A 26,551-nucleotide genomic window follows, 5' to 3' on the forward strand; every position below is an offset into this window, starting at 1 on the left:
GCGTCTGCGCACGCGTGCTGGGACACATAGGCGGAAGTGGCCCGCGGGCGCCGGAGTTGCGAGTGTCTTCCGGGGAGGCGACCGCCGCAGTGGAAAGTACAGGAGTGGGAGAGGAGGAGGAGGAAGAGGAGGTGATGGCGTTAGACCTGGGGAGGGGGAGATGCTCCGTATGGCTGAGATGCCATCCAAGCTGTGGTCACCATTCCGGTTGACGTACCGGCCTGGGGTACGCGTGCCTCTGGGTCCCTTCCTGTGTTTGGGACCTAGACTTCTCCCCCAGAGAACCTTGACACCGCCTATCTTCCTCATACAGAAGGAGCAATCGAGGAGTGAATGAGGTCGGGATGGAAGAAACGGGTGACTCCCTTTTTTTAAAGAGCAGAAACCGGCCGGCACGGTTTCCAGGGAGGAGCATCTGTATCTTCTCGCCCTTTTTCCTCCCTCGGGCTGGCGAGAACTCCCTCAGGTCCCAGTCTGTGGACTTGCAGGGGTGAGGTAACCTCAAAAGGTCTTTTACGCTTTTCTCGGGGTCTCTGCAGAACTGTCAGTCACCTGGTTACATCTAGGCTTAACTGTATTTGCAGTTAACCATTTCCAGGTTCCGTGTTTATTAAATAGGGACACTCCAGGGTACTCTCAATCTCCATGTGGCTTGCAGTAGAATGTGATTGTTCTTACCGGGCTATTGAGTTTATGGCATAAACTTCCACTCGAAGTTCTGCAAGTTTCCTCCAATCTTTGCAACTGAATTTTCTCCCCTGTCTTTTTATTATTTTTTTTGAGGAATATCGAAAGTAGAAGGTGGAATGATTTGGTGTGCTAACAAAATCTTTTTCAGCATTAGGGTATCAGAAGTCTAGAATTGTTTCTTAATTAAATGTTTTTCAAAGTGAATTGAGATGGTTTGGAACTTGGAGGAGAGGCAGCAATTCCAAATAATTTAGCGGCTTTTTTTTTTTTTTTTTTTTTGAGACAGAGTCTTGCTCTGGTTACCCAGGCTGGGGTGCAATGGCGCGATCTCGGGTCACCGCAACCTCCGCCTCCTGGGTTCAGGCAATTCTCCTGCCTCAGCCTCCTGAGCTGGGATTACAGGCACGCGCCACCATGCCCAGCTAATTTTTTGTATTTTTAGTAGAGACGGGGTTTCACCTTGTTGACCAGGATGGTCTCGATCTCTTGACCTCGTGATCCACCCTCCTCGGCCTCCCAAAGTGCTGGGATTACAGGCTTGAGCCACCTCGCCCGGCCCACGTTATTTTTACTTAATTACTTAATACATAGATTAAGTCTCGTGTTAACTTTTTCTCTTGAAAAAAAAAAAAGAATAGTCTTCAAAAATTATCAAATAGTTTCTCCACCTTTGTGTAATGATGTGTGTACAAAGAACTGAGATGGAACCTTGTTTTTTCTGTTTTGTAATCATACACCATAGGCCCTGATTGAATCCGTAGCGCAGTTAATCAAGGCATAATGGCATGGCAAGGTTCTTTTATTTGTAACGTTGAGTGTGGCAAAATATCGTTAGAGTCACGTTTTTTCAGATTAATGACATCATAATGACTTCTTTTTCCGTATTCTACCTTTTTTGGTGTGGGACGTTTTTCCTTCCGGTCGGAAAACTCAAAAATAAACTGAAATCGTTGTGACATCAGCAGGTCATTGTAACTCAACATTATCACTAGTTAATTTTAATTTTTAAATATGCATTGTATGCCAGAAATGCTACCTTTTTATTCCATTTTAGCAGTTGAAGTTGAATATCTGTGTTGGCTTTAGGAAGAGGCCTCAGACAATGATACACACCTGTGATTTTTTTTTTTAACATTTTAATTTCAAGGATTGCTGTGAACTTCCAAAGCAAAGCACAATGTTAATCATTTAGTCTGAAAACTAATTTTAATTCCGTGCTTCATTTTTGCCCCCTGCACCACAAGGACTTTGGCCCATTTCCTTTTTAGAGGATAGTTAATATTGGTCATTAATGTTTAAAGTGGAAAGGATATGGCAAACATTCCCCAATGATCACAGTTATTGGGTATCAGGTCTTCATTAGTCACACTTTCTCACCAGTGATGTTCTTATTAATGAAACCGCATTCTAAGTACAAGGCTTGGAAGGGCAGGTTTTATGAGACTGATACGAAACAAATTTATTTTCATGTTCATTTCACATGTTTTGTGGGGAGTTTCAGTAGAGATGTTAGTATTTCGGCACACATGTAGAAAAGACAGTGCTAGAGAGATTTAGTTCTGCACTTGTGGCCTAGATCTGCATTACATAAAGTTGCCGAGAAGTGTATTAGAAGTGGTAAAGTGTTGGAAGGGGGCTGAATAACATCAATTAAATAAATGGTGCTTCTAAAGTACGGTAAAGTCCTTCATTTAATCTTACATTTTTATTATGTGCTAGATCATATGAAGATACCATCTCTTGCCTTAAGGATTTCATATGCTTTTAGGAGAAACAAGTATAAAAACAAAAAAGCTATACTATTATAATTTAGGTATTTGTAAAAATATATATAATATGATATTAGGGTACAGGACATCAACTCATTTTTAATTTTGAGGCCTTATTCATGGGTCCAGCTTGGTCAGACTTCATGTTGAGCCATGTGACAGATGGGTCAGAAAGGGAAGAGTTGATTATAAACAGGCTAATCTAGAAAATTAAGCAAGAGAAAGTGGCTACCTGGTGGGGTAGGGTCTGAAACACATTTTAGATATAGTTATAGATGTAGAGTTAACGGGAATCTTGGCAAAATATTGAATGTGAGGAAAATGAAAGACTCTTAAGATAACTCCCAGATTTCTGGCCTGTGGTTCATACTAGGTACTGTGAAGTAAGGTTGGGAATTTAGGAACAAACAGTATATTTGTTTTGAGTGGAAAATAGTCAGCTTTGGACATTTTCAATATGAGGTACCAGCAGAGTTTATGAGTAGCTGTATCAAAGAAGTGTTTAGACGTAGAGCTCTGGATATCAGAGAGAAGCCAGGGTTGGAAATTCAGGTCCATACTTGCAGCTGCACATCAAAGGGGTGAGTAGCTTCAGCACACCATATACCCTAGCAGTGTTTCTAATGAGTTGAATAATGACAGCTAACACACTATGGACTGTCATATGCCAGGCACTTTTACTTTTATTCATGCAGTCCTAACAAAAATCCTGTGATAGGCACGTTTTTAACTCCTCCCACTTTTGAAGTTTCGGAATCTAAAGCTCAGAAAAGTTAAAGAAATTGCCCAAGACTCCTCAGCTAATAAGTAGCAAAGCTAGATGTTGAACTCATACCTGTCAAAATTCCAAAGCATAGAGCAAGCATTATGCTATACTGCTTTTTTTATAATATTACCTATCATTTTATCAAGTCAGTTTACTACATTACTCCTTGGCAGTTTGCGAAATTACAAACATCTCAGAAGAAGGTAACTGGGAAAGCATGACCTTCTGGAGAAATGTTTTGATGTCAATAAAAGCAGGAAAGATATTTTCTAGAAGTTTTATTTATTCTGTATGTATATGTAAATATATAAGCATTATTTGTCATTTTTCCCACTCTTTTTCTATAAGATTTTCAGTTTTGCTCATAAAGTTTGCCAATACCACCATCCATTTCAAAAATTGTACCAAGCAGAAGGAGAGTGATTGCAAGCTGAAGTTTGAGGGAGGATCAGTTTATTTGGTTCATCTGAATATCAGGTCAGAATATATGCCAGGTACCAAGGACGCAGAGACAAATAAGATATGAGTCTTGCCTTTCAATTTCTAATAACTGGGGTGATTAGGGATGGTGTCACAAAGGAGGGGACGTTAAAGCTGAACTTCCAAACCTGACCTTGAGAAAGAAGACCTCAAGCTGAAAGGATGTCATAAACAGAAGGAATGGGTGTTTGAAAATCCCTGGTGTATTTCAGGAACGAAACATGGGTGGTTTAGGGCTTTATTGAAAGTGGAGGGAGAGCAAACTTGGAGACATATGTAAGGCCAAGTTTATTTGAATGGTGTACTATATCCATGCCCACACATTATAGAAAAGAGTAAATTGTTAAGGTTTTCATCTCTTCTACATTGAAACACAGGTTTGACCAAATATTTAGGAGACATAATTTAAAGCATGGTTTTAAAAGAAAGTCACATCTCAAAGATACCTGCAAGATTACATAAAAAGTCTTACAAATGACAACAATTGAAACATAATGTGGGAGGCAAGAACAAAAGAAAATGAGGAAACAGAAGAGGAATACAGTAAACTTCGTGAAACTACACTTTACTATTTAGAAATATGGCAGGTGCCCTATAAAATATTGTGGTGGCTGTGTATTGTTAGTTACAAGTTGTATTCAGATCCTTGACCCCTCCTTTGATTACTAAGGATGACCTGGTTAATCTCTATAAATTGGCAAACTAGAAGTGATCACAAAGAGGTGACTAATGTTGGCCATTTTTAACTATTGTAACAGTTTAAAAAAAAATAAAGATTACCAAAGGAAAACTCACTGTCAAATAATAATTATTTGTCTTCATCCACAGAGTTTAAATTTTTGTTCCCAATGGAATTAAAAATAGATGAGTCATTTCTAAGAAAATAACTTCTTTTACGTAGCTTTGTTCTATACTTTGTCATAATTCTTCAGTCTTTCCTCAGTCTTCACATGGAGTTCATTCTTTCCGTTCATATAAATCCAAAGAGAAATTGGTGGCTCCGTAATTTTTTTTCAGACTGACAAAAAAATGACATTTTCTGCAGCCTTTTACATCCCAGAAGAATGTAAATTAAAATGATTTGCTCCAGAGGAAGAAAATGTTTTTTAACCTAAGAGATGCTACTGCTAAAGCATATTATACTTTCTGTAGTCTCTGATAAATTTAGCTTTTTAAGGGCCTTAGTTTTGGTTTTTGTTTTTCCCATTTATTTTCTAGAGACTGTCTAGCTCTGTCACCCAGGCTGGAGTGCAGTGATGCAATCATAGATTACTGCAGCCTCAAACTCCTGGACACAAGTGATCCTCTTGCCTCAGCCTCCCAAGTAGCTGGGACTATAGGCATGCACCACCATGCCCAGCTTATTTTTGTATCTTTTTTTTTTTTTTGGTAGAGAGAGGGTCTTGCTTTGTTGCCCAGGCTGGTCTCATACTCCTGGTCTCAAGCAATCTCCCTGCCTCAGCCTCCCAAAATGTTGGGATTACAGGCGTGAGCCACCACACCCAGCCTTAGTTTTTTTAGTTGATTTTTTAAATGTCATTGGCAAATATATCTTAGAATTGTCTTAGTATTTAAAGGAGAATGACTTACTTTTTACTCTTCTACAAGTAAAGATTGACTTTATTGTTGAGAATGGTATGCATAAACTATAGAGACGCAAAGGCATGCTTGGTTCTTTGATGAAATACTAGCTTTTGTTGCTGTGGAAATAAGTATGGTGTATATTCAGTTTAGTGACGTACTGATCTTAATCAGCTGTAGACAAATTGAAGATTGCAGGCATATTGTTTTTGGTGGTTTGGAACCCAGAATACAGGAATTAATATACTAATATCCAGAGAGAAACAGACTTATTTGTATTATTTTAAAGTATGATTTGGAATTTTATTTGGAGGATTAAACTTTATCATCTAACTGGTTTTTTTTAATTGCATATTTCCTTCTTTAGGACTTGGCACAGCAAGCAAAAGACAGAACAAGAGTCCAAGAAAACAACAAAGATAACTCTGAAAGCACTGAATGCAGCAAAGTAACAATGGATCTCAAATTCAACAATTCCAGGAAATATATTTCTATCACTGTGCCATCCAAAACCCAAACAATGTCACCACACATCAAGTCAATTGATGACATTGTGGTACTTGGCATTAATCTCAGCAAGTTTAACAAACTTACTCAATTTTTCATATGTGTTGCTGGAGTTTTTGTATTTTACCTAATTTATGGATATTTGCAGGTAAAAATTATATGATTGTAATATGTTAATTATAATTGCAGTCAATATGGGCACTTACTGGTTTTGTCAGATAGTCACAGGGTACTGGCTGATTCATAAATTTGAATTTTTGTATAGTAGTAGAAAAGAGCTTCTTAAAAGTAAGTCTGCTGAAAACAGATCAAAATTCAAGAGTTAAATCTTTTAAGTGGAGAGAAGGGGCATGTAAAGACTCTTGAAAAAGCATAATTATGAAAATTAATTTTCAAATATTTAACCAAATATAAGTAATATTGGTGACCATGTGTTTCTAAGAGAAAGAATGATTCATGTATTGGTTGGTATCTTCCAACATTATTGAATGATAACATAGTTTGCTCTTGATTCTTGGAGCTCAGTAATAAAAAGTCATTTTTGCAAAAATATATCTGGATATTTTATGGCTTTCTAAAGGTATCTCTTGAATCCTATAATATTTGAATCATTTCTTTTTTAAGCACCTCTTATGTTCTCATTCTTACTGGCTTTGTCTTCTAACTTTGTCAGAATCTCACTGTTCTGTGATTTTTGCTGGCACAGAGTATTTCTAACATTCCAACAATTTGTCTCACGTTTACATTATATTTGGAGAAGTTGTATACCTTTGGCCAGAAGCAAACTTCTGACCTTGGAAGACATGGGCTAGTGGGTGAGGATCCAAGCTAGTGAAAACAGGATGTTGGAATGGGTTCTAACTTTATTAATGGTTATTTAATTAGCAGATATTTTCCCATAACATGAGAAAGCCTTTGTAATTTAAGAAAAGGAAAATGATGTATTTTCTTAAACCACAGATAATATTTCCAGTATTCTGTAGTACTAAAAAGTTAGTGAACTTAAAAATTGTTGTGTCCTTTTTCATTGTCTTGTAGATGAAATATCGAAGCAAATTTAAGTGAATGTGAAATTGTGACTGTTTTTTAAGTTAGCTTGCGAGAATGCTATGAAGAATATTAATGTAAAACAAAAACATGAATTAAAAATTTTAATATTTATAGTAGCTGATATTCCACTAGTAGGTGATATAAAACTTGAGATACCACAATGAAGAGCAATTAAAAATAGAGATTAGAATTTCTCGTTGAGAAACATTTTTTTTCGTCAGCATACCAATGTTACCAAATAGCTTGGGAACAGAGTTAGCCATTGCAATGGAAAATGAATTTGAAATTTTCAATGTAAGTTTCATTAAACAAATTTTCTATAATTAATAATCAGATATTTTAAGTTATAATTGGTTTATGCAAAGTTTTTTTAAATTACACAAACCCCTGCTAATTATGTTTATAACTTGACCATTCCATTTTGTGAAAACTGACATTGCTACTATTATATATACTTATACATCAAAACAGTTCAAAGAAAATGGTTGGGGTTTGGTAACGAAGTGTCTTTTATAGATATACCCATATTCATACATACACTTCATTTATTCAGTTTGATTTATTGATTAATTTGATTTATTCAAGTAAAATTAAACCAGATATCTTTATTAGAATACATCTTAATGACTTGTTAAGAATGGTTCATTAATAACTGATGTAAACATTACAAGAATTTCAAAAAATAACATCGATATGAAAGAGCTTCTAATCTCTAATTTACTTTTTTTTTGTCGTTGGAGGTGGGGCTTGGTTTCTTTAAAAATGTTGTGTTTATAAGAATTTATTGTGAGGAAATTAATGTGCTGCCTTGGACTTAACAGTGTTCATGTGTCTTTTGGCAGGAATTAATATTTTCAGTGGAGGGTTTTAAGCCCTATGGCTGGTACCTTACTTTAGTGCAGTTTGCCTTTTACTCCATATTTGGCCTAATAGAACTTCAGCTTATTCAGGACAAAAGGAGGAGGTATGTGGTTTTCTGATATTTCACTTGTATTAGTTGAATTTTTTTTTTGGCATACTGATATGCATGAAATGTATACTTCCTATTAACAAAACATCTAATAAGTATGATTTTTTTATCAGTATAACCGACTTAATAATATTAAATATGTTTTATTCATTTATGCACTGAAAAAAATGAAGTCTCTTCTCAAATGCAGTGTTACAAAATAAAAAATAATAGCTTTAGGCTCAACTGACAGTGTTATATCTTCTTAAAACATGGTAAAATATTTAGATGTATATACTTGGTTTTTATAAATTTCACTGAAATAGATGCAGTTACTCATTTCTAATGCAACTAACATCACAGTGGTGAAATGAAATATGAGTTTCAGGTTGAGCATCCCTAATCCAAAAATGCTCCCAAAATTAGAAAATTTCTGAGTGCCAATGTGACACAAGTGGAAGCTTCTAAACATAAGTACTTAATACAAATTTTGTTTTGTGCACAAAATTGTGTAAAATGTACACTGTGGCTCCAGAACAGCTGGGACACAGGGCACCAACTTCCTAGGCTGCACACAGTGTGGTGACCCTGGGCCCAACCCACGAAACCGTTTTTTCCTCCTAGGCTTCCTGGTCTGTGATGGGAGTGGCTGCCATAAAGACCTATGGCATGTCCTGGAGACCTTTTTCCCATTGTCTTGGGGATTAACATTCAGCTCCTTGTTATTTACGCAAATTTCTGCAGCCAGCTTGAATTTCTCCTCAGAAAATGGGTTTTTCTCTTCTACTGCATGGTCAGACTGCAAATTTTCTGAACTTTTTTGCTCTGTTCCCTTTTTGAATGGAATGCTTTCAATAGCACCCAAGTTACCTTTTGAATGCTTTGCTGCTTAGAAATTTCTTCCACCAGATACCCTAAAATTATCTCCCTCAAGTTCAAAGTTCCACAAATCTCTAGGGCAGGGGCAAAATGCTGCCAGTCACTTTGCCAGTCTCTTGTTATGTCTAAAGGTGACATAGCAAGAGTCACCTTTTCTCCAATTCCCAACAAATTCCTCATCTCTATCTGAGACTACCTCAGCCTGGACCTTACTGTTCATCACTGTCACCTTTTTTGCCAAAGCCATTCAGCAAGTCTCCAGGTGGTTCAAAACTGTCCCACATTTTCCTGTCTTCTGAGCCCTTCAAATTCTTCGAACCTCTGCCTGATACCCAGTTCCAAAGTCACTTCCACATTTTTGGGTATCTTTTTAGCAACACCCCATTCCTGGTGCCAATTTACTGTATTAGTCCTTTTTCATGCTGCTGATGAAGAGATACTCAAGACTGGGAAGAAAAAGAGGTTTAATCGAACTTACAGTTTCACCTGGCTGGGGAGGCCTTAGAATCATGGCAGGAGGCAAAAGGCACTTCTTACATGCTGGCAGCAAGAGAAAATGAAGGAGATGCAAAAGTGGAAATCCCTGATAAAACCATCAGATCTTGTGAGACTTATTCATTACCATGAGAACAGTATGGGGGGAACCATCCCCATGATTCATATTATCTCCCACTGGGTCCCTCCCACAACACGTGGGAATTATGGGAGTACAGAATTCAACATGAGATTTCACTGGGGACACAGAGCCAAACCATATCAAAAATGTTCTATAAAATTACCTTCAGGTTATGTATATAATATATATCTGAAACATAAATAAATCTCATATTAAGACCTGTGTCCCATTCCCCAAGATATCTTACTATGCAGATGCAAATATTCCAAAAAAAAAAAAAAATTGAAATTTGAAACACTTCTGGTCCCCACCGTTTTGGATGAGGAATACCCAGTCTGTATCTGTTTTTATACTGCTTTTTTAGAATGTGAAGTTAATGTTATGTTTTGTGGGATACGCCCCAGCTAACATTGCCATATGATGTCTGATAGCTGAGGTTGTATTCTTAAGCATTAGAGAAACACATTTATTTTATTCCTTTTCATCAAGACCAAATGTGCTTGTTTGACACTGTCATTTCAGTTAGCAACCATCTAGATGTGAGAAATATCTTGATATATTTTTAATGGCATATGGAACAATATGCAATGGAACTTAGTCTCTGATTATAAACAGAAAGTGATTAGGAATTTGAATATAAAATTTTCTTGGATAATATAAGAAGTGTACCCATTCTGTCATACTCTAATATGTGTATATATCATGTATCTATGGGGCAGTTTAAATGTAATAACGGCTGTAATACCAAGGTACTAACCTTGATACAAATGTTTACTCCTTTAGTGAAGATTGCAAAAATTGTGCAGCTTTTTTTTTTTTTTAAGATAAAAGGGTTTTGAAGTTTGTATCAAAGTAACTAGAGTTAAAAATATTTAAATCTATAGTACACGTTTCTTTGTGGGTCTCATTTTGCCTCTCAACCTGTCTTTATTGCCAATAAATTATTATAGGAATTATTGTAAAAATATTTGAACCTTAGAATATCATCTTCGTTATTTTTATGTTCTATCAGGATTCTCCGTGATAGAATTATGGAGGCAAGGTGATGAAATCCAGCTTCCTCATTTTACCAATAAGAAAACAAAGACCTAGAAGAGTACTGGAAATATCCATAGGTGATAGAGTACAAAGTAATTAAATATATCTGTCAAGACTAATACATAAGGAAGCCTGATGATGATTCACTACTTATTGCAAACTACTGGGCCTCTGATTGAAAAGACACTAATACTGTCCTTTGTATGTGAAAAATGTTGCAATGAGGATGCATGTCCTAACTGTAACATTTCAGAAAGAAACACCTGCCTATCAGCTACCCAGATGAGGGAGAAGGGGGCCTCAAGTCATGTTTATCCTTTTAAACCATGTGACCATAACATATTTAAAAATCAAATAATTTGTTTTCAATTTAAATATAAGTGAAAGAATTTGGGAAGAGAATTTATGTATTTATAATAAATATAATTATGAATTGAAACCTTTTCCTTCCAAGACAAAACATTTTTTAAGTCTTTAAAGGTATGTAACAATAAAAATATGCCCAATCATGTATTGCTAAATTTATCTGTGCAAATACACCTATATCTGAATTTATTTAATGATGCTGCACCCTGAAGTACATCATAAATTTTAATATCCTAAATATACTGCTTATTATTTTTCACCAAAGAATACCTTGTAACATTAATTACTGTAAGTTTTTAATGAAGGAGAGCTGTCAGTTTGTCTTGAACAGATCTTTAAAGTTAAATTTTTCTCCCCAGCTGGACGTGGTGACTCACGCCTGTAATCCTAGCACTTTGGGAGGCTGAGGTGGGTGGATCACTCGAGGTCAGGAGTTCGAGACCAGTCTGACCAACATGGTGAAACCCCATCTCTACTAAAAATACAAAAATTAGCCAGGCATGGTGGTGGTGCCTGTAATCCTAGCTACTCGGGAAGCTGAGGAAGGAGAATCATTTGAACCCAGGAGGCAGAGTGTTCAGTGAGCTGAGATTGTACCACTGCACTCACTGAACTCCAGCCTGGGCAACAAGAACAAGACTCCATCTGAAAAAAAAAAAGTCTTCTCCCCATGTCTAGGGAAGCAAGCAATTGAAGAATTGAATAGCATCCTGGAAGCAAGCTGATCAATTCTAATTTCATTTTACCAATGAGAAAACAAAGACCTGGAGTAATGCTGGGAATTTTTTTAGCTCCTTTTGGAGCTACTTTTGGATTTAGTTCTCCTGAGTTTCAGGCTGGTTTTCTTTCTACCTATACTGTGCTGCGTTTCTACTCATTCCTTTTAATTTTTCTGACTTGAATTTTTATTTTCTGCCAATGATTTGCCGTTTATCTTTGAGGAAATCTGACAACCATGACTTGTATCATTATCTGGAGAAGTGGTGCTCCACCATCACTGATGATATCCCAGTGAAGGTCCAGCCCCATGGATGGCATGAGCACGTTTACATGATGTATGGGCATGCCAAGTTATTTCCATGTGGATTTTCACGGATGACTGCTGTATTAGTAGTTAAGTAGGAAAAAACCTCAGAATCCAAATGTAAATGATGCTTTTTAGTTGACTTTTTCCAATAAATTATTTTACCTTATATCTAACCATATATAAGATGAGGAATTTTGTTGCCTTGATTTCAACGTGAACACAAATTCTAAAATGGGAATTACATCTATGCAGCATTTTTAATATGAATAGTGCCTCATTTTGTTCATCGGACCAGTGTACAAGATTATTAGTTTAGACCATTACATACCTAGTCAAAGTGAGCATATGGTCACAGTAATAGCTCAAAATTCTGAAGATGCTAAATTAAGGCTCTAGATAGATTGAAGTCATGAGGAGGGAGTCAGATACCTCATCTTAAAGTTGATTATTATAACATAGAATACAGAGAGATGATTTATAAGATAATTGTTATAAAAATATATCTAGGGTTTTAAACCACATGAACTTTTTCTAGAGAAATTATTCTTGGGTTATTCTAGCAGAATGAATAGATGTATTTTTCCTAATGCTAGATGGAAACATTAGGAAACAACAACAATTGAAGAGTTAAAACTTAACAGTTTTAAAATTGTTAAGGTGTCTTTTACCATTATAGAGGCCAACATTAGCTGGGCATGGTGGCGCATGCCTGTAGTTCCAGCTACTCAGGAGGCCAAGGCAAGAGAATCACTTGAACCCATGAGGCAGAGGTTGCAGTTAGCTGAGATCATACCATTGCACTCCAGCCTGGGCAACAGAGTGAGACCTTGTCTCTAGGCGCCTGTAATCCTAGCTGCTCAGGAGGCTGAGGCAGGAGAATCATTTGAACCCAGGAAGTGGAGGTTGCAGTGAGCTGAGATCACACCATTGCACTCTAGCCCTGGCAACAGGGTGAGACTCTGTCTTAAAAAAAAAAAAAAAAAAAAAGCTCTTTTTCTCTAACTTTGGTTAAGATGGTTTTTATCTGTAGCCAGAACTGCTGTCAAAGAAAACCTTTTGTCAACATTTATACCTTCAGTAAAAATCTAAACCCTCTTTTTACATAACTGAGTGGCCTCGTTTATGGTTGACTAAATAAAAGTAAATTGTTATTTTTATTAACTTTTTTATACAAGAGTATTACGATTTTTAAATAGTGATGTTTTTACTGATATTTCCAGAAATATTAACCAGAAATTAGAAGAGTAATTAGACATTTACACATGGTGAACACATTATCTTTCAGTAGTATGAATTGGGTCCCAAAATGAAGGTGTTAAAAATTGTCTTTTACAGAATACCAGGAAAAACCTACATGATAATAGCTTTTCTAACTGTGGGTACTATGGGATTATCAAACACTTCCTTGGGCTACCTGAATTACCCTACCCAAGTAATCTTCAAGTGCTGCAAATTGATTCCTGTTATGCTAGGAGGAGTTTTTATTCAAGGTATAGTAATGATATGTTTTTACACTATTTAAAACTAATAGGCTATGTTATGGCATCTAGCATTAGGAAAAACATTAAACTTCTGTTATATTTTCAATGAGTATCCTAGATATTATAACAATTCTGAATGATGTCTTACCAAAATAAGGTATTATAAAAACACTGATATCTCTCTGATATACCTTAGCATCTGAAGTCAGTACTTTGGACTTAGGAAAAAAAAATACTTTGTTCTATTATTTTATTTTGGAATCTACCACATTTCCAGCAATATTATGGTTACATGTTGAAACCCTAGCTCAAAAGTACCTGGAAAGGTCCCTTTTTTGAGTTCCTTCATTATTCTACTCTCCAGGGCTCTCTTCACCTCCATTGTACATGGGCATTTCTCGTATTGAAGTAAAGCTCAATCTGAGCAGAACTGCATTTTTACCAATCTTGCTGGCTTAGTGATTTGTAGAACCCCAGCTAAGTTACAGGTTTTGTGGAAATATGAGTAAAAGAAGAGGCAGTGATAGTAACAAGTAGTGGAACTATCATATTAATTGTCATGAGGAATATTCATGTTTTAATAGTTGAGTGTTTCTACATCACAGAAATTCTTATACAGCCTGATTTCATTTATGCATTAGATACCATCCCAGAATAAACCTTTTAAAATGTAAGTGTCAACTACTTCCTGTTTCATTTCAGGATAACTTCATATAGGAAAAAATAATTGACCTCAATCCCTATTAAGAATCATATTTAGGCCGGGCACTGTGGCTCACGCCTATAATCCCAGCACTTTGGGAGGCAGAGGCGGGTAGATCACGAGGTCAAGAGATCGAGGCCATCCTGATCAACTTGGTGAAACCCCGTCTCTACTAAAAATACAAAAAATTAGCTGGGCTTGGTGGCACACACCTGTAGTCCCAGCTACTTGGGAGGCTGAGGCAGGAGAATTGCTTGAACCCAGGAGGCGGAGGTTGCAGTTAGCCAAGATCACGCCATTGCACTCCAGCCTGGGTAACAGGCGAAACTCCGTCTCCCAAAAAAAAATAAAAAAAAAATCACATTTAGTGTCCCAACTGACTAGGCACATATAATATTGTCCTTATAATCCTTACAAAAAACTGACATTACATTTTATTTTTAAAATAAGGATATATTAAAATATTTAATTTTCACCTACCTGGAAGTTATCTCATCATTATGACATTTGCAAACTGAGAGTCATGTAACCAGAATCATTACTTTGGTTACTTTGTAAACTTAAAAACTGCAAGAAAAGTCATAACCTTTTATTATGCATGAAGTAAAACAGGCACTACATTTCCAGGAAATGTTTTAATGTGTGTGGGTGTTCATTATTCTTGCTGTCAGTTTTTGCTGAAATACGTATTTTAGTGTCACTATTATACCAGATAAAGTAACTCTCGCTTCTAACTTGCAGGGACATTTTAGCTCCCATTGGTAGTTTTCAGAAGCCCTCTTGTGACTGTCTTCTGACTTGACTTAACTGTTTAGGTTTTTGTCATTGGATATTAAAAAAAAAGCAAATCCCTGCTGTCACTTAACAGATAGAGCTAACACAAAGCTGGTTGAGTATTTATGTAATTAAGCCAACTTACAGTTGTTTTATACAGGAAAGCGTTACAATATTGCAGATGTGTCTGCCGCCATATGTATGAGCCTTGGTCTGATATGGTTTACCCTCGCTGACAGCACAATTGCACCAAATTTCAACCTGACAGGTAAGCAATTTATTTATATTCTTACTTTACAGGCATTTTAGTTTATAATACAAATTTCTAAAATTGCTTAAGCATTTTAAATGATAGTATAACAGCTGCAATTTTCATATCTAACATCAAGCTTTAGGACTTTCCATATAAGATAAAACAATATTACAGCTCTGTAGATAAAACTGTTTGTTTTTTAGGGCGCTTGCATTTTGACAGGGCAGGAGGCTATTTGCCCAGTCAAAATCTTTGATAAGCAGAATTGGAAATGGGCACATGAGTTATAGGAGAATAACAATAGTAATCGTTTTCAACTGTCATTTGAAAAAAAAAACTTTGCACTTGCACATTTACATGTCACTGCTTTAGCTAAAGAAGGAAAGGTATGCTGTGCTGTTATAGTAGACACTTTAGTATAAATATAAACATTACCTTAAAGGAGGGAATCTCTTAAACATATGAAAGGATTTTGTACTCTGTGGTGCACTTTTAAACAAAAACTCCTTGGAAATCTTGGAAAATGTGTGCTGTGAGTGTGTTTGTACAAAAGAGAAGCTACAGGATTCTAGTCAGGACCCATGCTCAAAGAAAAAGGCCTTGGCAGCTGCATGCATGTTTATGTGATTTAAATGAAAGATTTTAGTAATGATAAGGTTTTTCAAAAATGACTTTACTCTTCAGCTTTTGTTGTTGTTGTCGTTGTTGTTGTCTTCTTTAACTGACTAGCCACCAATCCCAATGGATAGATATCCTAAGAGTTTCTTCTACACTTATGGAACTAGTGGAACTATTCCACTAGTGGAATATTTAGGGAACTGTTACTTATATGCTATTGAAATGTGATAATGATGACAGGACTAACTCAGTGCTTTTTTAAATATCATCACCTATATTTGTTATAACTGATTGTGGATTAGAATATTCTGGATTACCAAACAAATATAGTCGAAGATATGCTTTTGTTTTTTAGACAATAAAATTTCTCATAAAGCTTGATTCGTGTTCATATGTTTAAATAAGGAGCTTTTTCTGTTTTTTTTTAATACCTTCTTGAAGGTGTGGTGCTTATTTCCCTGGCACTATGTGCAGATGCTGTCATTGGAAATGTTCAAGAGAAAGCTATGAAACTTCATAATGCTTCTAATTCTGAAATGGTAAATACTCTAGTGCTTTTTCTTCAAATTAGACAAACTTAAAAAATGGTGATGTACCTAATTTGGTGAAATAGTTACAATATCAAAGACTAGCATTTTTAAACTTGTTTATCATTTTTATAAAAGCAATACGTTCAAACATTATAGGAAGGTAAAAGTAATACATTCAAACATTATAGGAAGGCAAAAACTAAAACTACAACTAGCACTGCTGCTTGTATAGTTGACAGATTTTTTTCTCATGGATTTAGTTTTCTATGTATTAAAAAAAAAACCTTTTGTTACATTATTTCTCTTCTCTCTTTCTAGTGTGTAGTATTTTTCCATGTAGAAGTTTGTCATTTTTATACAGCCCAATTTGTCTTTTCTTTGCTGGCTTCTGGCTAAGTATTATGGTTGAAAAGAACTTTCTCAACCCTGAGATTTAGAACATTTCATCCTTGTTGCCTACTAGTTTTGTGATTTCCTTTATTATTAAGTCCCTGATCCAATCTAAAACTTGAAAGAAAAAAAAACTTTTCTTTCAAATGACTACCCATTTTTTCCAATACCATTTATTAAATAATCTACTTTCAGCTCATTTTAAATGCCCTCTTTATCATAACATACTCTAGTGTAGCATTCAAAATTGTATTTTGAATTTATTTTTGCAGTAGTACATATAATGACAGCAGCTTTATCATACATTTATTATCTGTTAGGACTAGCTACCATTGTTCCTTTTCTTTTGCAGAATATTACTACCAATAGTTATTCTGGGGTATTTATATCCCTAATAAACTAAAAATTCCATTGGTATTGTGATTGGTATGGCATTGAATTATAAATTAATTTAGGGAGAATGGCATCTTGATTATTTCAATCAAGAATAAGGTATGACTTTTCTTTTACTCACGTGGTCTTTTTTTTCCAATGTTCATTAGAGTTTAAAGTTTTCTTCATGTAAATCCAGCACATTTCTTATTAAAGGTATTGTTAATAACTTATTAAAGTTTTATTTCATCTTTTTGCAGTTATTGCAAATAATGTCTTTCTGTCTTGGGCCTGCTTTTTATATAGGAAAATGTGTGTGTGTGCATGTGTGTGTGTGTTTACATTGATTTTATAACCAACCACCTTGCTGGACAGAAACTGCATACCAAATTAAAGATAGACAGAACTATTCTTTCCTGTTATTTTCTTGACACAGACTGGGGCAACTTAAGTATTCTCTAATAACAGGGAACTGGTTAAGATTTTTTTGGTCATCATCACTACTCATTGTAGATAAGGTAAGGACGGGCACAGAGAGAACTGAGGGAATGTAGGTAGGTAGTTAATATAATGCAGAGGTTATGATGGTAGCCTCTGGAATAAGATAGCTCAGTTCATATCCTGCCTTTACTAGCTGTCATTCTGGGAAAATTACTTAATATCTCTAAGTTTTAGTTTCTTCATCTGGAAATTAGATTATGATGACAAGAATGCCCATCTTATAGGGTGGTTGTGAGAAGTAAATAGAATAATCCGTACCAAGCTTCAGCACAGTACCTGCCTGACACAGGGCAGCTATTTAGGTTTGCTGCTGCTGCTGCTAATTCTGTTTATGAGAAGCATAGCAAATTGGGATTAAAAGGTTGGTTGGAAAGTAGAGAAGTTAAGCAGTAGGATATGCCATATACTGATTACTTTTATTATATTTTAGTGTCTTTTAGAGACTTAATGTTTGTTTATGTTTTATAAGTAGCTTTAAAGCTATTTGTTTTGTTCATTTAAGTATATTTTTTCTAACTCTGACATGAAAATCTGGTTTGATTTCAGTAATTAAGCCTAGAAAGAAATGAATATGTAAGCATATATGAAAGGATTAGTATTACTAGGTGTTATTTTGTACATAAAATGAGGCATAGACTTATAAAACATTATAATCAAATATTATTTCTGGAAACTTGGGCCATATTGAAATAATGTTTCTTTTAAAATGTTTGTTCTGCAAACCTAATTGTGCCATATAGTTAGAACCCTTAATCTTCCACTTTCAGTTTGATAGTACTTTTTTCTATTTTATTTTTATCTGCTCTAGGTGCTGTATTCGTACTCAATCGGTTTTGTGTACATTTTACTGGGATTGACATGCACTAGTGGATTAGGCCCTGCAGTAACATTTTGTGCAAAGGTAAACACTAATCACATTTTTTTAAAAAAATAAACATCTTCTGTTAAATAATTTTCTCTATATTTCTAGTTTTCCTTGTTCAAAAGAGGCTATCATACATATACCTCCTTTAGTATGACATATGCCAATCAGAAATTAATTTCAGAAATGAAATGATTGATATTTAAATTCATTTTAAGCTTTTATAATGTAGGAAAGTTGAGGATCTTTAATTTCCACATTATTTTTTCATTAAGTCAAAATAAGAATATTTGCTTGACTGCATTGTTAAACAGCTTATTGCTCAAGAAGCTGATTAAAATCTGTAGTTTTATTTTATTTCTAATACCTCAGGGTTTGTTTTACATTTTCTAACAGGCTCTTTTATTTGTTGCAGAATCCAATTCGGACCTATGGTTATGCGTTCCTTTTTTCCCTCACTGGATACTTTGGAATCTCCTTTGTTCTGGCTTTGATTAAAATTTTTGGTGCACTTATTGCTGTCACAGGTAGGAGAGATTTACTTGCTTTGATTATGAAATAAGCATTTACATTTTCTCTGATGCTCTTTCAAAACATAAGGGCAACATCTCCTTTACATTAAAAAGAAAATTAACATATTTCACCAACGTATTCTTTGGCTTATGGTGTTTATTTAGAATTTGCTCTTAATTTCTTATTTTGAAGGTTTAATCTTAAAATTGAACTTACACATTTATCAGAAGCAACATTTAAACACATTAAAAGAACTTTCTATAAAATTATGATGAATTGAAAACCTCCAGAGAAGGTACTGCATCTGTATACTTTTAACCTATAACTGAAAATTTCAATTTTGTTTCATTTCAAGTACGAGAGGTACACTTTAAACAAGCTTTTTAGGCCTTTCATTTGTACATTTTCTAAGACACCAACCGGATTAGCTTCCCTTTTCACCGGTAACCACTATGCACCTCCTCCATGCTTGGTCTTTGCTTGGCCCTGTAGAAGAATCAGTTGTATTTGTTCTGCTTTGGAGGAGTGTACAGCCTAATCAGAGGAACAGATGACTCAGTGTGCCACCTGTGTCATTTGCCAAAACTGTAAGGTACGGCCTTTGCCTTAGAGATTCCGGCAGTTTTTCTCTCTCACATAAAAGAAAGCCAGAGTTGGTAATAATCATAACTAATATGTACATAGCCTTAGCATGTGTCAGACACCATTATTTTAATCTCACAACAGTCCTGTAAATTAGGCGCTATGATTGTTCCATCTTATGGATGGATAAACTGAGGCACAGGAAGGTTAATGACTTGTCTCAGTCAACCAGAGGCAGGTTCCAGCAATGGCAGTCTGGCTGCACACCTCTGCTCTTTACCACACTACCACCTCTAAGCTGGTATGGTGACTCTGTGGTCATGAGAAACCTATGCTCCTTGTGTCCACTGTGCCATCTTCATCCTCATGCTATGCAATGGGATAGAGTAAGAGAAGATGAAAATCCTAAAAGTTCTGGGGTACATGTGCAAATCATGCAGGTTTGTTACATAGGTATACATGTGCCATGGTGGTGGTTTGCTGCATCCATTGCTTCCTTATCTCTACATTAGGTATTTCTCCTAATGCTATCCCTCCCCAATCCCCCAACCCCTGCTATTCCTCCCCTAGCCCCCCACCCCACAGGCCCTGGTATGTGATGTTCCCTTCCTCCTCTGTGTCTGTGTGTTCTCATTGTTCAACACCCACTTATGAATGAGAACATGCAGTGTTTGGTTTTCTGTTCTTGTGTCACTTTGCTGAGAATGATAGTTTCCAGTTTCATACATGACCCTGCAGAGGACATGAACCCATCCTTTTTTATGACTGAGTAGTATTCCATGGTGTATATGTGTCACATTTTCTTTATCCAGTCTCTATCATTGATAGGCATTTGGGTTGGTTCCAAGTCTTTGTTATTGTGAACAGTGCCACAGTAAACATATGTGTGCATGTGTCTTTATAATAGAATGATTTATAATCCTTTTGGTATATTCCCAGTAATAAGATTGCTGGATCAAATGGTATTTCTATTTCTAGATCCTTGAGGAATTGCCACACTGTCTTCCACAATGGTTGAATTAATTTACACTCCCGCCAGCAGTGTAAAAGTGGTCCTATTTCTTTACATCCTCTCCAGCATTTGTTGTCTCCTGATTTTTTAATGATCGCCATTCTAAGTGGTGTGAGGTGGTATCTCAATGTGGTTTTGATTTGCATTTCTCTAATGATCAGTGATGTTGAGCTTTTTTTCATATGTTTGTTGGCTGCACAAATGTCTTCTTTCGAAAAGTGTCTGTTCATATGATTTGCCCACTTTTTGATGGGGTTGTTTGATTTTTTTCTTGTAAATTTAAGTTCTTAGATTCTGGATAGTAACCCCTTGTCAGAAGGGTAGACTGCAAACATTTTTTTCCCATTCTGTTGGTTGCTGGTTCACTCTATTCATAGTTTCTTTTGCTGTGCAGAAGCTCTTAAATTTAATTAGATCCCATAGATTACTGTTTTTAAAGACTAACCCCTGCCTCTACCTAATCATAGTTTCCTTAGGAAAGCCTTTCTTTTCTGCCAAACTACATCTCTCTAGGACTTACTCTGGCTTCATGATATCATGGCCTCCATCAAGTGCATATTACAGTTGTACCCTAACATTTAACTGTATGAATTATTTAATGTCTGTTTCCCTACAAAATTAAACTCCATAACAGGAACAGTGACTTTTGTGTGTTTGTCTGGTTGGTTGGTTTTTATTTTCCGTTGTAATCTTGGCACCTCTCACAGATTCTGGCATATAGTCAGCTCTGCAAATATTTGTTGAGTAAATGATTTCTAAAATATTGTCAAGATAGTAGGTACGTTCTAAACTAGTTTTTTGCTCCTACAGTGACAACAGGAAGAAAAGCAATGACCATTGTACTTTCGTTTATATTCTTTGCTAAACCATTCACATTTCAGTAAGTACTTTTTAATTAAACAATTTTCTCAATTTGTAAATACTATGTTTCACATTATCTCTTAATCTTAATTTCAACTTTTCTACATTTTCTTTTTTTGTGGTAAGTGTATTAGCTTTTTATATAAATGAATGTGTGGGGTTTTTTTTCCCTGTTATGCTTTATAAAGAAACCTTTTTATCTTGACCTCTCATCTATCAGGGTGTCTTCTGCTATTTTGGGAATGTTTGTAATTTATTATTTTGAATTTTTCATTTTGAATCCTTAAATTGCCTAACCAGAGGCCAGTTCAAATGTAACCTGTTTCTATTATGAATGAATGGGAGTGATGTGTAAGTTGTTGAGTTTAAGGGATTCCCTTTGGCCTGCTGCAGATATGTAAATTATATATTTATAGCACCTTCTTTTAAAAAATATTAGTTTATTTGATGCCTGTTTCCACAAAGAATTTAAGGTTGAGAAGTATCCTGTAAGTTATATCCTAAAAACTTATTTAGCTTGTATTTTTTTGTGTGTGAAAGTGTTTACTATAATATTGTTTTTACTATTTGTTCGAAATTAGTATCATTTAAACTTGTATTGGTCAGGATTGTGAAGTTTCAAACCAAAAACTTAGCAATCTATAAGTTTAGAGGGAACCATAAAATTAATTTCCATCAATGTATTATTATTTGTCTATCAACTAGTTTTTCTTTCTGCATGTACTAAGTATAATATATAACAGTATTATGTTATACATAAATATAATTATAATGATTCCCCTACTTTCTCAGGGATGTTCTCTTTTTATTTCTTTGTATTCTACCCAACTAAGATAACGAGTTGGACAGCTGAGCTTAATCCTGAAATGGCCTTTGGTAGCTATACATATCCAATAGGGATTGTACTTTGAATATGCTATTATCCCCAAAGTTAAAATTAACTGTATCTTATATAATATTTTATAACGTCTTTCTCTATATATACTCAATGTGTTAATAAAAGATACAGAATTTAATCTCATCTAAGAATACTATTTTTATTTTAATGCTATTATTGTAGGCCTCTAATAGCAGAATTTTACTTCACTGAAGAATTATGATGGACAGCCTACCAATTCTGTGGTTAACAGTAAATTGTTATTTTGCTAATTTTAATATTTTTTTCCTTATTTCTTCCTCTTAGGTATGTATGGTCTGGTCTGTTAGTTGTCCTTGGCATATTTCTCAATGTTTACAGCAAAAATATGGATAAAATAAGACTAACATCACTGTATGATTTGATAAACAAATCAGTGGAAGCAAGAAAGTCAAGGACATTGGCACAAACTGTGTAGACAGTGATTTGTTCTATATTAATTTTAAGAGAACAATCATCAGGTAATTAACTTGCCAAAGGGACTGATAAAAACCAAAGGATCTGGAGGCATTGCTATCCCGTTTGTGGATAGATGACATATGATGTTGTTTGTGGTGTCAGCCTTTTCTTCAGAGCACTTATTTGACTTCTGAAGCCATCAAGAGAGCTGTGTCTAGCACACTTTACAGTAAAATGTCAACATGAAGGACTGTAATTCCTAGCAGTTTATTGAGAATTTCACTGGAAATGGACCATGTGTTGCAAGACTAATTGGCTATAATTTTGACATATCAAAGAAATTGCTATGTAATAGCAGATTGTTTTATATTCATTCCATTTTGATGCTGTTATTTAAATTGATTCTCTGTTATAAGAGTAAACCGATGAGTTGTCTGGTCAGAAAACATTCATTATAAATAAAATTATTCTGTGATCTTTTTTCAAGATGGGTTAATAGAATTTTGTTATAAAGAGAGAAATGGAGGTTGGAGTAGGGCTTAACATGAACTTTAAAACTTAAGAGTTTTCTCTCATTTAAAAGTATTCTTTAGAACAGGGGCTCCCAACCACCAGGCTGTAGAGTGGTTCTAGTCCATGGCCTCTTAGGAACCAGACCATGCAGCAGGAGGTGAGAGGCTGACAAGTGAGCATGACCACCTGAGCCCTACCTCCTGTCAGATCAGCTGCAGCATTAGATTCTCATAGGAGTGGGAACCCTATTGTGAACTGCACATGCTAGGGGTTTGGGTCACACGCTCCTTATGAGAATCTAATGCCTGATGATCTGAAGTGGAACAGTTTCATAGTTTTATCCTGAAACCATCCCCTGCCCCAGTCCGTGGAAAAATTGTCTTCCACGAAACTGGTCCCTGGTGCCAAAAGGGTTGGGGACCACTGATTTAGAGAAGACATGCTTTAAGTTTTATGTAGAATATAGGCAAAGTAGTAAAAATAGATACCATTCTGCACCATGTAAGTATGTGTCATATGAAAAATTTGCTACAGTTTGCCCAAGTAATCTCAAAGGATTAATGATTAGATTTTTGTTTAATTGAAGAAAAGGTAATTGACATCTCAAAATTATAAGAAAATAATTATAAAATTATCCTAGTTTTTTCCATAAAAGTGAGATTTCGTTTGGAAGTTTGAGGACAAAGTAGGATAAATTTAAGAAACACAACTAGAATTAGCAAATTCAGACAATATTTTCTCCCTTAGCACTCAGGCTGCTATAGTAAAATACCATAAACAGGTAGCTTGTGAACAATGGAAATTTATTTCCCACAGTTCTGATGTCTGGAAGTCCAAGATGGAGGTGCCAGCAGATTTGGTGAGGGCCTGCTTTCTGGTTTGTAGAAGGAGCCTTCTCACTGTGTCCTTATATGGTGAAGGGGCAAACAAGCTCCTTTGGGTGCTAATCCCATTTTTAACCACTCCGCTGTCTTGACCGTATCACCTCCCAAAAGGCCCCACCACTTAATACAATCACTTTGGGAGTTAGGATTTCAACATATAAATTTCAGGTGGACACAAACGTTCAGACCATAGCAATATTGCATGCATAGTTTTGAGTCTAAATTCAAAGATTTGGATACTTCTTTTTAGTATTGATTTTTAGAATTGGTTCCACTGTATTATTTTTAAATTCTGTTATTCTTCATTTTTCAATAGAAATAATACTGGTTTAAAAAGCTTAGTGCTATTGGTGATACTGTTTATATTTTGTGAGTATAATATACTTAATCTCATTCTTAAAATTCCATTGTATTTTGATGGCTACTTTAACCTGTTATATGAATATGTGGAGACAACAGAGCCTGTATCATGGAGGGGTCCAGCATGGAGGAATTCTGACTGGTGTTCATTTGCGCATTTGCTAAAATACAGTTGTTGTTTTTTCCCAAGAGGTAATCATTTAAAATTTTCATATCTTAAGATAGAAGGGATTTTAATTCATACCTCATTATGCTGCCTTAAACTTTTAAGAAAAAAAAAGGATTTGTGCTTTAAAGAAAAACTTGCCAACTTTCTCAAATCTTTGATAAAATATAAATTTGACTTATCAAAGCATTATTTTGCCTCTACACTTTCCCTAATATTTTACCTCTGTCTCCCTATTACCAACATCATTCCACCCTCCAATTTTAAGCAATTTAGCACTGTTTTAAAATCACTACTTGCCAGTCTTTAAACTCCATTTCTTTTATCATTTGCCATTAGTTGGAAGTAAACTTTACCTCACTTATTTGTAACGAATAGTCTGAAATATGGAATGATTACTGTAGTAAAGGAAGTCAACATTTGAAAGTATACTGAGAGTAGAGACCTCATGAATAGGAATAGCGCCTTTATAAGACAGACCCGAGAGATGATATAAGAGGTCAGCCACCTGCAACCCAGAAGAGAGCCCTCAGCTGAACTTAACCATGATGGCACCCTGGTCTTGGACTTCCAGTCTCCAGAACTGAGAAATAAATTTTCTGTTGTCGTAGACCCCCACCTCATGGTGCTTTCTTATATCAGCCTGAGCAGCCCAAACTAAGACAATGTGTTAGGAAGCATTTCTAAGTAAATAATTCATGAGATCATTTGATTGGGCCATTAGTTAAATATAGGTAGATGTGTTTGTTTTAAGCAGTATGTAGACAGAAACTGTTTCTTCAGGTGTATTTATATCACGTGCCTGTCAAATAGTATATACTCAGTAAATGTCTGTCATGCAAGACTAATCAAAGAACAAGTACCAATAGACCAAAAATATTTTGGAGAAATAATGTTCTAAATTCTGGGACAGAAAAATGTGCAAGACTGGCCTAGCCTCCCAGAAAAAGGCGAGACTGGCCTAGCCTCCAACCTCCGTCTTTCTCCCATGCTGAACATTGGACTCCAAGTTCTTCAGTTTTGGAACTCGGACTGGCTCTCCTTGCTCCTCAACCTGCAGACTGCCTCTTGTGGGACCTTGTGATCATGTAAGTTAATACTTAATAAACTCCCCTTTATATATCTATATATGTCTATACGTGAGTGAAAATGTAAAATATATATATATATATATATATATCCTGTTCTATTAGAAATAATATCCTATTATTTCTGTCCCTCTAGAGAGCCCTAATACATGTGACATTTGACCTAATTCTGGGTAGTTAGGGTCAGAATTGTACTGCAGACATTATGCTTATTAACTATTACTGAAGAACTATTAGCGTTGTCTGAACTGTTATCAAATGCTTTTAGTTTTTCCAAGTGTTTTTTACCTTAAACCTACTTTATATTTTAGATTCTGAACCCACTTTACATTCTAGATTCTTATTTGATCAGTAAGCATAGAATTTTAGTAAAACTTGGCCAGTAATGGGCCAGTAATGTGGCTTAGCACACTGTAAACATGTATGCATTACAAAATCACATTTGCTCTTATATAGTTAATTGCAAACACTAGCTTCCATGTCTTCATGATGCATCACCATCCTGGTTACATCCGTGTGTTCATGGGACACTCTCCCAAGACTTGGTATATGGTTTTTATTGGATTTTCACTATGTAGCCCATAGGATTGATTAACTCCCACATGGCCATGTGACTGAACTTTATCTTCAGCTTTCCTTCCTTCCCCAGAGGTTGGGTTGGTATTGCATGGCTCAAAGTTCCAAACCTATGGTCACTTCATTAATCTTTCCAGCATGGCCAGCCCCAACTCTAAAACTAACAACATGGGAAGATGGCCGATTACTAGCAGCTCAGGATTGTAGCTCCCAGTGAAAGCGCAGAGAACGAGAGGATGCCACACTTTCAAACAAATTTTTGTTGCTCACAGACCAGGAGATTCCCAGTGGAGGAGCCCCACAGGTCTCCAGTGCGACTCTTGTGGCCGGCATGGCGGTATTGCAGGTGTGTCGGCACAGCAGTTCTTGGTGCAGAGTAAATGGGATTGGGTCCCCTTTTGGTCGATGTTTGGAGCTCCAGGAAGGCAGAGTCACCCATTCAGCTGATTGAAAAAGGGACTCAAGAGGGAAGCCAGACC

The 26,551-nt window shown here is 35.7% G+C and overlaps 1 protein-coding gene across 6 annotated transcripts; it reads left to right on the plus strand.

Annotated features, from left to right (window-relative positions):
* Positions 1-28: 28 nt before the first annotated feature.
* SLC35B3 (solute carrier family 35 member B3) lies at positions 29-25,558 on the plus strand. Of its 6 annotated transcripts, none has more exons than XM_035294973.3 (11): positions 29-131; positions 314-495; positions 5,654-5,941; positions 7,686-7,807; positions 13,054-13,208; positions 14,837-14,944; positions 15,989-16,086; positions 18,149-18,241; positions 18,618-18,729; positions 21,120-21,189; positions 22,354-25,558. In XM_035294973.3, the coding sequence occupies exons 3-11, from the start codon at positions 5,741-5,743 to the stop codon at positions 22,502-22,504; spliced, it is 1,110 nt and encodes a 369-aa protein (XP_035150864.1). In that variant the 5' UTR covers positions 29-131; positions 314-495; positions 5,654-5,740; the 3' UTR covers positions 22,505-25,558. The 6 variants fall into 6 exon arrangements, with proteins under 6 accessions (XP_035150864.1, XP_008992238.1, XP_008992239.1 ...); XM_078370565.1 differs by having other exon boundaries at positions 53-131; positions 314-338; XM_008993990.5 differs by having other exon boundaries at positions 29-495.
* The last annotated feature ends 993 nt before the right edge of the window (positions 25,559-26,551 follow it).

Source organism: Callithrix jacchus, chromosome 4, assembly GCF_049354715.1.
Source record: "Callithrix jacchus isolate 240 chromosome 4, calJac240_pri, whole genome shotgun sequence".
NCBI classification, from domain to species: domain Eukaryota; kingdom Metazoa; phylum Chordata; class Mammalia; order Primates; family Cebidae; genus Callithrix; species Callithrix jacchus.

Coding starts and splice junctions, on each gene's coding strand:
- SLC35B3 (XM_008993988.5), top strand. CDS start 161: ATGCTCCGTATGGCTGAGATGCCATCCAAGCTGTGGTCACCATTCCGG. Junction 13,209..14,836: donor AGGAGGAGTTTTTATTCAAG/GTATAGTAATGA, acceptor TGTTTTATACAG/GAAAGCGTTACAATATTGCA. Junction 18,730..21,119: donor TGCACTTATTGCTGTCACAG/GTAGGAGAGATT, acceptor TTGCTCCTACAG/TGACAACAGGAAGAAAAGCA.